This window comes from Chiloscyllium plagiosum, unplaced genomic scaffold (genome assembly GCF_037043375.1).
Source record: "Chiloscyllium plagiosum isolate Xiang-an unplaced genomic scaffold, Cpla_swu_hap1 HiC_scaffold_31, whole genome shotgun sequence".
Taxonomy (NCBI): Eukaryota; Metazoa; Chordata; class Chondrichthyes; order Orectolobiformes; family Hemiscylliidae; genus Chiloscyllium; species Chiloscyllium plagiosum.
In genome coordinates, this window is record NW_028270169.1 from 16,685,805 (window position 1) to 16,698,665 (window position 12,861).

The 12,861-nt window shown below is 38.7% G+C and overlaps 1 protein-coding gene across 1 annotated transcript in view; it reads left to right on the forward strand.

The window, feature by feature from the left end:
- spata22 (spermatogenesis associated 22) overlaps positions 1-12,861 on the forward strand; it is a 70,744-nt gene that overhangs the window by 16,624 nt on the left and 41,259 nt on the right. The window contains exons 2-3 of the mRNA XM_087977085.1: positions 4,823-4,954; positions 5,697-5,856. Of these exons, the coding sequence (XP_087833211.1) occupies positions 4,823-4,954; positions 5,697-5,856 (292 nt within the window). The remainder of the gene's footprint in view (positions 1-4,822; positions 4,955-5,696; positions 5,857-12,861) is intronic.

Here is a 12,861-nt window from a genome sequence, read left to right on the forward strand (position 1 = left end):
TTCTCTGTTTCAAGCGGAGTGGGGCCGTGGCTTAAGAAGTAACAGAGATTGACTCAGACTTAGGTCCCCCTCCCCCACTGGAAAAGTTAAGACCCTTTATACCTCTCAATTACATAGGTGTTGCTAGTTTTTTTCAACATTTTCTGTGGTTGGCTTCATTTCTCCAATGACTTCATCCAGATTTGCAGCAAGTCTGGTTAGATTTGGTCCCATTCCAGTGTTTATTGAATGTCTTCAGCCTACACTTCCCCCTCCAAAGTGCGCTTTTTTCCACTTCCCTCGTGATGTTAAGTTGCTAAGAGTTTAAAAGTATATACTGAATGGAATTAAGTGGCTATTAATGGAATACACAGAAGGTATGTGTTTAAGTTATTTTCTTCCATCTGTTGGGTTTTCAATGCGATTTGTTATCCCACACCAGAACAATTGACAGCCTGGCTGCAAAGCTTCAGTTTAAAGCTGTCTCTTTACTGTACAGAAAGAGGTAAGAAGTCCTGGATGTGTGCTGTGTTCAGGATCACAATTTCATCTTCCAGAAATCAGTGCTGCAGCAGATTAGTCCTCTATACCTGATAAATGAAAAATTATCCTTTAATTCAAGTTGAGGGTGAGCTAGTCAAAATGATGGTTGGGCTTCTTCACTTTATGGTGTCATTAAAATATCTGATATTTCAAAAGTGACCTCAGCATTAAATAGAATTTGTTTCTCTGCACAAATTTTATACTCGTGTCTGTCAGAAATATAGATATTCCAGGTAGAATACTTCCTGAAGAAGGGCTCATGCCCGAAACATCGATTCTCCTGCTCCTTGAATGCTGCCTGACCTGCTGCGCTTTTCCAGCAACACATTTGCAGCTCTGATCTCCAGCATCTGCAGTCCTCACTTACTTCAGGTAGAATGCAGACTAAAAAAGATGGAGACTTCATTTTATAACCTCTTATACTGAAACTGTCTTAGCTGGTTTCAAAGAGGACTTTGTGATCTGATGTCTACATAGCACATTTCAGTGCGACTCATCATCAGTGAACAGAAGTTATGTGCTGAGACTGTGACTTGTTATGACTATATGATCCCAGCAGAGACGGACAGAATGGTGTGACTTATAGCCCTGAAACATTAACAAGTTACAAAATTCTTGGGTGGCAGGAGTTACTGTATAACTCCCTAGTGCTATTTTGAATTGGTAAGATTTTCTTATGGGTAATATATAGGTTAAAACTATTTGCTGTAGGATAAGAAAATACATAACTATGAATAATTAATATTATTAGAAGAGTAACATATGTAAAGCCAACTTTGTTTTGTTTGAATCTTTGTTTTTTTTCCAGATACAAACAACTCCTCTAAAATCTTGTTACTCAATATCTGTTTCATCAGCATTGTTCAAGAAATTTGATCTTTGACCACATTTTTACAATTCAGAGACCATCAGAGGGAACTGTGTGTAAAATTGATGACATTGACATTTTTATTTATAACTTATACATTGCTAATATATTAGTGAAGTGATACCGGGATCAGACAATGAAGAGGAATATTACAGAAAATTCAACCCGAGCTACAGCAGGTATATTTTGCTCATAGGCAGTCACTTTGGAGTGTTAGTCCTATTTGATGCATTTTATTAATTTGGCAGATTTATTTCACATTCATATCCTTATTTCTGCAATATTATGCTTTAATTTCCTGCCTTGATTAATGGTCTTCCAGACTAAACATTTAATCCAAGTGTAGCATGAAAATGACCTCCTGTAAGAAATTCACAGATAATTTTGATTTGCTGTGGGACTGTATTTGAGAATAACTTGGTGATGCACTGTTGTTCTTTCCTGCAGCCCGTGAAGAAGTGCTTACCATTTATTCCTTTTGATTTAAAATTGAGAACCAGGCATGTGACCATCACAGTAGGAAAACAGTATGAGGTGCTGCATTTTGGACAGGCAACTCAGGGCAGGACTTACACACTTAATGGTAAGGTCCTGGGCAGTGTTGCTGAACAAAGAGACCTTGGAGTGCAGATTCATATTTCCTTGAAAGTAGCGTCTCAGATAGATAGCATACAAAGAAGGCATTTAGTGTGCGTTCCTTTATTGGTTAAAGCATTGAGTATAGGAGTTGGGAGGTCATTTTGCGACTGTACAGGTCATTCGTTAGATCACTTTTGGAATATTGTGTGCAATTCTGATGTCCTTCTTATAGGAAGGATTTTGTGAAACTTGAAAGTGTTCAGAAGAGATTTACAAGGCTATTGCCAGGGTTGGAGGGTTTGAGCTATAGGGAGATGCTGAATAGGCTGTCACTGTTTTCCCTGAAGTGTTGGAGGCTGTGGGGTGACCTTATAGAGGATATAAAATCATGAGGGGCATGGATAAGAAGATCTTTTCCCTGGGTTGGTGGAGTCCAGAACTAGAGGGCATAGGTTTAAGGTGGGAGGAGAAAGATTTGAAAGGGACCTAAGGGGCAACATTTTCACGCAGAGGGTGGTGCATGTACGGAATGAGCTGCAAGAAGGAGTGATGGAGGTTGGTACAATTACAACATTTAAAAGGTATTTGGATGGGTATATGAATAGGAAGGGTTTAGAGTGATATTGACCAAGTGCTGGCAAATGGGACTAGCTTAATTTAGGATATCTGGTTATCATGGACAAGTTGAACCGAAAGGTCTCTTTCTGTGCTGTACACCTCTATGACAACCTACCATTTTTTTTTATAACTTGTACATTGCTAATATATTAGTGAGTATATTGGAGAATTCTCCGCCATTATTGAAAATATCTTTTCACCAATCACTAGCCATGATATTTTAATATGTATGTTATTGTTCTTGCATGTTTTAAGCCCATTCTGATCTTATTTTTAAAGTCAACTTTACATTACTTTATTGAGAAATGCAAATAACAGAACAATCAATCAATCTGTCTTCTGTTTATACAATTATTTTCGGTACTGTTATTCCTATTATTTGCAAACATTTATATGTAGGATTCCTGCAAATATTAGCACACTCCAGACTACTCTAAACATGAACAAACTCCCAATTTGTATCCTAATTTGTAAAAGGTAATACCATGTACTTAAAACAGGTAGTATGTTGATAGATCTGCATGGTTCTATGGGTATGACGTTGTCGGGGTGTTGCTAAAGTAGTCTGTGGAACAAGTCCCATGCTAATGAGAGAGCTTGCAGGATTGACCACATTGGAATTGCCTTTGATCTGCATTGAGTGGATGCTTGTGTCACCGATAAGGGTAAAACCATTTTGCCAACAATCCACAGCAAACTGTAGAAAATATCAATGTCAAGAAAAACATTGATGAAAATGAACTAAAGACAGACTTTACATAGCTACTTTCACAACCATAAGTCCAAAAGCACTATGTAGCCAATTAAGTGGTTTTGTAATACACTCATTTTGATGCAGTAAACGTGGCAGCCAACTTTTGTTCAGCAGCCTCCCAGAGGGTGCAATGACATAAATAACCTGTCTGTTTTTGGTGCTGTTGATTGATAAATGTTGACCAAGACATTGGAAAACTCATTTGCTATTTATATAATGCCGTGAGATCTTTAATGTCCAATGGAACAAGATGTGGGGTCTTGGCCGAAACCTTATTTGAAGAAAATTACATCTCACAGTACAATATCTGATGTCCACATACACTGACTGCACTGCAGTAAGTTTCTACTTTATTCTCAGGTCTCTAGATTGGGATTTGAATCCACAGCTTCTTCACACAGGCAAACATGTTGCCAAGAGTCAAGGTTGAATTAGTGCTTGAACATGGGTTAATAGGGTCATACAGTAGCAAAATAGTATTAAGTTTAATTTCTTTAAGATTATGAAAAGGTTTTATAAATTTGATGTAGAGGAGGTATTTTTCACTTGTGGTGAGATCAGAAAAAGGGGCCATAAAAATAACTTGATCACTAATACGTTCAAAAGGAAATTTGAGGAAATGTCTTTTCTCAGAATTTGAATGTTTAACTAATCACCTGAGGAATAATTGAAGTAACTAACATAAGTGAATTTAATGGGAAGGTAGATGAACATGAGCTTCCTCTGACCTTTGATAATAATCTAATCAACATATACTTTGATTCCTTTGAGGGACAAAGGAATCAAAGTATATGTTGATTAGATTATTATCAAAGGTCAGAGGAAGCTCATGTAGAACACTAACATTACCATGGATCTATTGGTTTAAATGGCCTATCTCAGTACATATATTATGTATATTAGTGAGGTGTTCCATATATGAACTTATTTAAGATCGAGAGTTTCCCTTTAACCATTTTGAGCACTTGGAAATGCTAACAGATATAAATCTTTCATTTTAATATCAGAATTTTTAGCATCTGTGAATATAAACTTAACTCTGATCTGAAGCAAAAAGAGAAACACACTTCAACAAAGATATTGAATTTTCAATGACTTTTTGCAATTTGTGCCAAAATTAATTGCTAAAACATTGTCCCAAAAAAAAATTAATGGTAAAACTGTTCAAAGTAATTGTGTTAGCTGTTAAAACAATTACCTATGGAGTTGTTCATGCATTTAGTTTGAATGGTACTTGTTTTATTCATTTTGGTTAGTAAGAATTTTCAATGTATTTCAGATTGATCGAAGTATTCACAGAGTTAATTGTTTCATTGTGATATTAATGGATGTAATATAATAGTTGTGGCTATACTGAAAAGCTCTTTTAGATGTGTTTTGAAGGCACGTGCACAATATTTGCCTTCAATTCAGATTACTTTTCTTTTCAGGTATGTTAGGTTATGTAGAAACTTATCTGATTTTTAAATGATATTTTTCAGGTTGCCTTCCTGTATTACTGTTTAATCAAAAGAAAAGAACCCGACTGCCATTGACTTCAAATCCTATAGAACATGAGCTAGGCTCAAATAACCTGTTTCCTACACCAGAGAGTTTTGATTCACCACCAGCAGGTAATCAAGATTATCACTCTTTGATCATACATTACTTAACTTTTTCTCTATTTCATGCTTCACTTTCATCATGTTATTGGCCATTGCTAAGAAGAATATGCTGCGGAAGCTGAAAGGTCTAAAGTGGAAAAATGTCCCGACTAGACGGACTAATTTCCCAGATTCCTGAAGGAGATAACCTGAGGAGGTTGTGGAGGCATTGGCAGTGTCTTTCAGGAGTCACTGGAGTCAGGCAAAGTCATAGAGGACTGGATAATGGCTAATGTAACACTCCTGTTTAAGAAGAGGGAGGCCAAAGATGAGAAATTGTAGGCTGGTTAGCCTGACCTTGGTGGTGGGTAAGATTTTAGAGTCCATTAATGTTCCTCTTATAGCTCTGAGTGAGAACTCAAATTATAAAGATTCAATTATATTTCCACATGCCATGACTTAATCAGGTATAATTTGTAAATCTCCTTAGTGTTGACTTGCATTTCAGTATTGACCAATGTTGCATGTAGGTTGTTCCAGTGTTCCTCACAGTACACAGTGTACTGATACAGATTTCAGCGTTGACTTCTGGTTCTGGAAGTTGCTGCAACACGTGGACTCTGGAAATCCACAAGGAAGGCAAAAAAGAAGAAACATTGATGTTGACTATTATATAACATTTTTACACTACCATATTTATTGAACGATGCTGTAGAAACATTCTTTGTCATTTTTACATTTGAATGAAAAAAAAATGTTTATTTATTTTAAGGCCACAAAGGATTAACTCAAAACAGAGCATCAGGCAGTCAGAAAGCAGTTCAAAACAATTATAGGACCCAGTTTCAGTATCCCAATATAAGGAGTAATGTGGATAATTCATGTTGTGGGATGACTCCTCCATCAAATTCAGCGAAATCTACGAATACTGGGTAAATATATAGCACTGAAAGATGTATCAATTTTAAGCCCACCTTTTTGTTATGATTGCTCTGAATATAAAATCTGTTTAACAAGAATATGTACAGTATTCTGAGAAATCATTGTAATGACTTAGAATTATATTCAAAGTTCTTTGGCTTATTTATACATTCAGTTAAAGAGCAAAGCATAATTTTATTGCCAGGATACCTGGGAACAAGGGCAAACTGACCTGGACTTGCTCATCTGGTGAACAACATCTTAGGCCCACCACTGCTTTTACATAGAATACATAAATATAATTTTGTCAGTCTGAGGGGCAGAGGATACTTTTGCATATTTAAAGCTTCATATTTCCTTATTGCATACTGGCACATGAAGAGAATGTGACAAAGTGATTTACAGCGAGTGTAAAGAAATGATTCATCTGTTTATTTTCTCTTTTCCTGCATCTGTTATTTCTTCCTCTTGGTATGATAGAATTAAAGATGTACCAGGATTGAATCCCTACAATCCTGATTCTGGTTCTTGACTAAGGTAATACTTAAAACACTAAAATTACCTTAGTCAAAGTTATGATACTCTCAGCAAAAGTGGCATAATAAATTATCTCTCATTTGTTCACACTGAAGCTTTATGCATGGATGACCACACTGCTCTTCTCCACCATTTTCAGGTTTATTGGACAGGATTTTATCGGACATATGACACAGAAGCAGGACTCTGTCCAACCAGACAGTGCTGGTATTTAATCTCTTTTAGGCCTCATCCCATTTTTCTTCATCTAAGATACTATTGCATTCATAATTGTTTTTCCTCTAAAATACTTATTGAACTTCTCCTAAAATGCATCTATTCACTTCAGCCACTTCCTGTGTTCGCAAGTTTCAAGTTCTTGTCACATAGCCTGCTCTGACCTAATGGTTATAACAGTCTTGCAGAGTCCATTGAATGCTTTTAAGCTAATTTTAACAAACGTGAATCAAACAGTTTCTTCAATTCTGATTTTATTTAACAACACAACATCAACCTTCTAAGTGTAATGGGCAGTATCTACCCAGCTGAATGACATCGGCTACATAAAGAAATTTTGAGAAAATAGGGTGAGATGTCCAGTGAGATGCTTCTTAATGTAAAGACTAAAATGTCCCATTTTCAACCACGTCCTGGATGACCAGATGAGATTCTCACTCGTGAATAGTGAGAGGCCTATTAGCATAGATTGTCACTCATTACCACTCATTGTTACTTAATATTTCATCTCCTATTGTCTGATTCACCAGATACAAACTAGACATCGAGAATTTTAGATTAGATTAGATTCCCTACAGTGTGGAAACAGGTCCTTCGGCCCAACAAGTCCACACCGACCCTCCGAAAAGCAACCCACCCAGACACATTCCCCTACATTTACCCCTAACACTATGGGTAATTTAGCTTGGCCAATTCACCTAACCTGCACATCTTTGGACTATGGGAGGAAGCCAGAGCACCCGGAGGAAACCCACGCAGACACGGGGAGAATGTACAAACTCCACACAGACAGTTGCCCGAGGCAGGAATTGAACTCGGGTCCCTGGCACTGTGAGGCAGCAGTGCTAACCACTGAGCCACCGTGTCACCCATCTGTAATTCTTGAATTAAAAGTCAGTGTGGTTATTTTGTGATTGCAGCTTACTGCTTGCACCTTTGGAAATCCATCTTGGACATCAGTCACCAGCATCTCAGCACTGTCCATGGACAGCTAGTGCATGCACCCCACATCCATGGACATATACTGTATTCCTTCATTAACATGGCACATCTCCCATCCAAGTACAGTTCTGAATTTCACTGCCGTGTTTTGGAATGAACCAGCACTTATTATTGGAATGCTGCTGTAATGGCACTTAGTATTCAGGAATGCGCACTAGCTCATGGATTGGGCCATACTGCATTTCAGAGCTATTCACTTGTTTCTTAGCATTCATCTACTTTATGGTTACCTGGATGCTCACAGCATCCTTGCCTTTTTGTGTTCTGGCCCCTCAAATGGTAGTTCTGTCTTGCCTTGCCCTTTAGTGCAGACACAAAGCCTGGAAGAGGTGAGAGTTGAGAGGTGAACATCTTATTTTGTGGCAGTCTGCTATGTCTTACATCTGCACCATGTACCAGGCTGCGTATGTATCAAAGACACTGCATGTACTTCAAGCAAATGGCCATGTCGCAAAGTCAAAGGAGAGCAGTGCTAAGTGAACTGCTGGAAAAAAAAGCCAAGCAAAAAGCAACACAAGCACAGTATGCAGATTTATATTCAGTAACCACAGATGAGTGAACATTGTAGTTGGATCAGTACAAAGGTACACGGTAAGTATTGCAAGAATAAGCAAATTTGGAAAGGGCGAGCAAATGAATGGTAGGACTTTACTGTGTCAGATCATTGTTGCTTTGACCAAAAAACGGTTATTTGGGATTAGCATTTTCAAGGAGTGTTAGGCATGTACAGACACAAAGGGCTCCAAATCTGTAGCTATTTTTAAAGTTTGTTGTGCAAACTTATTGTGTGGCCTATGTATTGAAGAATACAATCAGTATTTGTATATCAAGTTTTATCCATCCTGTAGAATGATGGAGATGGATTTTGGCCAGTTTTATGAAAATTATCTATTGCTTTTTAAGTGTTGGCTTCTTTTAAGTTGACTGTGTTTGTGCAGAAAGACGAGCTACATTATATTTAAGGAGTACTGGAAGGATACGGCTTATAACCCCAAAATTTCCGACCTTGTTTCCCATGCTTCCTTTGGCCTTCTCAGATGATTCCCATTCATATGTAGCAACTTATCAGCTTTAAATACAGTCAAACTTACACATATTTCTGCTTTGAAATTTTTTTCCAATCCAATACTGAACTACCTGTTATTTTCTATGATTCCGGTAGAATCTTCTTCCTTGATAAAGACAATTCCAAAATACTTTAATACCTTCTGTTTCCATCTCTGCAACCCTTTTTGGTTTCTGATCACCTCTACAATTCATCTTAATAAACTTTTACTATTATATGGTTGTGGAAGATTATTGATTTCTCGTTTATATTAGCTGCTGTTCTCATTTTACATTTTCTCTTTGCCTCTCATTTCCTTTTCTTACCTCACTTTGGCCTTCTTATTTTAAAATTGGTTCTAACATATTACCAACCTGACATTGTCATGCTGTCCCTTTTTCTGGTTCATCTTACTCTTTATCACATACATCACCCAAGAAACACTTGCACTGTTTTCCCTATCTGTCCCTGTGTCAGAATGTACTTTAACTACCCAAGCTATCTTTTCTTAAAGGCTGCTTTTGGTCCATTACAGTTTTGCTTGTCAGTCTTTCAGTCCAATTAATCCTGGAGGGAACTTTACAGTTCCAAAGAAAAGTCATAATGGACTCAAATTAACTCTGTTCCTCTCTCCTCAGATGCTGCCAGACCTGCTGAGATTCTCCAGCACTTTTTTAAACTCACTGAAGTTGGCTTTTCCTTCAATTTTAAAATTGTTAATTGTTTTTTTGATTGCTTGGAAACTCTTGATTACTGCCTTAGTAAAATATAGATCCCAAAGACAAAAATCACTTCACATTTCCCTAGGGAGATATGCTGTGGTCTGAGGGCAGCACTTGGGATGAGGAAGAGTCATATCCAGATGTTGGAAGTGCTGGTTATGTCCTTTACAGACATTATCAAGTACTGCAACATGATGTATAGCTTCACACTGTTTTAATCAATATGTTCAGATGTGTTATAACACATTTCTGGAGCAGATGGAACTTGAACCCAGGCCTTTTGGCTCACAGGTAGGAATGCTACCACAAGAACAGTATCTCTCCCTTTCACCATCTCTCAGAACTATTTCCTTGTTATTTTAAACAATGTGATAATTTACTGTTTTTCCAACTATAATGAAAAAGTATCTGCCAAAAGAATATTGATGTAAAAATATATTCCAAGTTTATATGCATCTAAGATAATTCAGACACAGAAAGCATCATTGGACGGAGATCCAAGATGGCGGCGACTCAGCAAGTCTGAGTCTATAGTGCTCCCCCAAGACCTAGGCAAAGTGGGTCACCCTTCTCCACCAAACTCACAAAATCATTTAAAAATAGTTTTTACTTAATGTAATTAGTGGTTTAGTACTAAATTTAAACAGTTCAGTCTCCTGTAAAAATGACTAGGGGGAAAGGAGCCCGCAGTTCTCAGCAAGCAGGAACCCCTCCTCCACCCTCCCAAGCTGCAGCACAGGCGTCCGCAGCCACCCCAGGGGACTTACCTACGGTGGCGAGCCTTGCGGAAATAATCTCCAAACTCGATGCGAAGATCATTGCTTTCATTGAAGAGTCCCGATGTTGATGGAATTCATTCTCGGCCACGCTACGAAAGCACGGCCGAGACATCGAAGAAATTGAATGCCGGGTCGGAGAGGCGGAGCTAAAGGCCGCGACCTCCGAGGCCATTGCAGAATCGGCCGTGGATCGGGTCCGGACTCTCGAGCAGCAAGTCGGACCTTAGAGAATCACATTGACAACCTCGAGAATTGAGGTCGTTGAAAAAATATTCGTTTGCTGGGCCTGCCCGAACAGGAAGAAGAAGGCCAGCTTACAAGGTTCCTTGAACAGTGGCTTCCGCAGTTATTGAATCTGGTGGCTGGATCAGGCCAGGTAAGGGTGGAATGGGCCTACTGGGTTGCAATACGCAGGCCCGGCTCGAACCAGCACTCCCGCCCGGTCCTGTTCCGGCTGCAGAGCTATAAGGTGAGGCAGATGCTCTTGGAAGCCTCCAGAAATCTTGGGAAAGATCCCCAAGCCATGACTCATAAAGGATCCAAGATTATGTTATTTCAGGACTTTTCCCCACCTTCGGTCCGAAAGAGGAAGGCGTTTGATGAAGCGAAGAAGCATTTAAGGGATTTAAACATTCAATACTCATTGCGCTACCCAGCTATACTACGCTTCAGCCATGAAGGGTCCGTGTATAACTTTGGATCACCGGAGAAGGCCAAGGAACTTTTGGACTTTCTTAGACAAATTATAAGAGTTAATTGATGTTGTTTTGCCCTACCCCCACCCCGGTTTACGCCCCCCCCCTTCTTTTTTCCTTTCATTATTTTACTGTTTAATATTATCTCGGGGGGTGGGAAGAAGGGTTTATTTATTCATCCTTTACTTAGCGATTTTCTTCCTCCCTTTTTTATATATTATATATATATATTTATATATAGGCCAGGGGGTCTAGTTAATGTAGATGGGGGGAAGGTGGCATTTTATTTTATCTTTGTCCTTGGGAGCGGGGTTGTTTTCCCCTGTTATTTTGTATTAATATATTTAATTATTATTTGCTGAGACTGTAATTTTATAGTCATATATGTTCATGTATGGTATTAACATTACCAAATATATCCGAGGGGGGGGTGGGGGATAGGGTACTCACTGTTAGTTCTAGTTCAGTAGTATACTTGAATTTTCTTTATCCTATCGTGGGATGCCTGGGTCAAGGGTGGGGCACTGATTGGGAGAGGTTATTGTGGGTTTTTTGGAAAGGAAGTGATGCCCCCTGGGAATAAGGGGGAAGATCTCCATTTAAATACGTTTTATACTTTTTTTTACTATTTAGAAATTTTTTTTAATTATATTGATCTGAATGTACTAAAGAGCTTTTATTTTTGTGAATTTTATATGTTCTATGCTTGGGATGTTTTGGATAAATACGGGTTTTGTGATCTGATGTTAACACATTCCGAGCATATCCCTACTCAATTTATGTGTTATCTGTTGGATTGTTTTTTCCCTCTTGAATAATGTAAGAATTTAATGATACACTCTGGTTATTTGTAAGTTAGATGAGTAATTAGTTGAGTTTAGTCTTTTTTTTTTCTCTTGGTATTTTTTTTCTTGTTTGATAGATTTTGGTTATCATTTATTTAAGATTTAATTGTATATCAATGTTTACACTTGGATTTTTTTTAGTTTTCTTTTGTAAACTTGTAAAAACATGTTAAACTTTCAATAAAAATATCTATATAAAAAAAGAAAGCATCATTGAATCCCCAAAGTGTGGAAACAGGCCCTTCAGCCCAACAAGTCCACACCGACCCTCTGAAGAGTAACCCACCCAGACCCACTACCTTGTCCTATTATCGCTGTGGTTCTGTTCGCCAAGCTGGAAGTTTTTGGTGCAAACGTTTCGTCCCCTGTCTAGGTGACATCCTCAGTGCTTGGGAGCCTCCTGTGAAGCGCTTCTGTGGTGTTTCCTCCGGCATTTATAGTGGCCTGTCCCTGTCGCTTCCGGTTTTCAGTTTCAGCTGTCCGCTGTAGTGGCCGGTATATTGGGTCCAGGTCTATGTGTTTGTTGATGGAGTTTGTGGATGAGTGCCATGCTTCTAGGAATTCCCTGGCTGTTCTTTGTTTCGCTTGCCCTATAATGGTAGTGTTGTTCCAGTCAAATTCATGTTGCTTGTAATCTTCATGTGTGGCTACTAAGGATAGCTGGTCATGTCGTTTCGTGGCTAGTTGATCAACTAGCCACGAAACGTTTGCAACAAAAACTTCCAGCTTGGCGAACAGAACCACAGCAACGAGCACCCGAGCTACAAATCTTCTCACAAACTTTGTCCTATTATCCTATAGTTACCCCTGACGTATGCACCTAACCTACACATCCCTGAACACTTTGGGCAATTTAGCATGACCAGTTCACCTAACCTGCACATCTTTGGATTGTGGGAGGAAACTGGAGCACCTGGAGGAAACCCACGCAGACATGGGAGGAATGTGCAAACTCCACACAGACAGTTGCTCGAAGTTGGAGACGACCCTGGGGCAGCAATATTAACCACTGAGCTACCGTGCCGCTCACCATCCCGGTACAGAAAAGGAGAGGTTAGGCATGTTTGAACCAGTTTGCCCAAACTTGACAACAGTTATAATAATAAAGACGTATGTTCTGTTTGAAGTTTCAAAACAGTTGAAAAACTTGTGGTATTGTAAATAAGACACCCAAT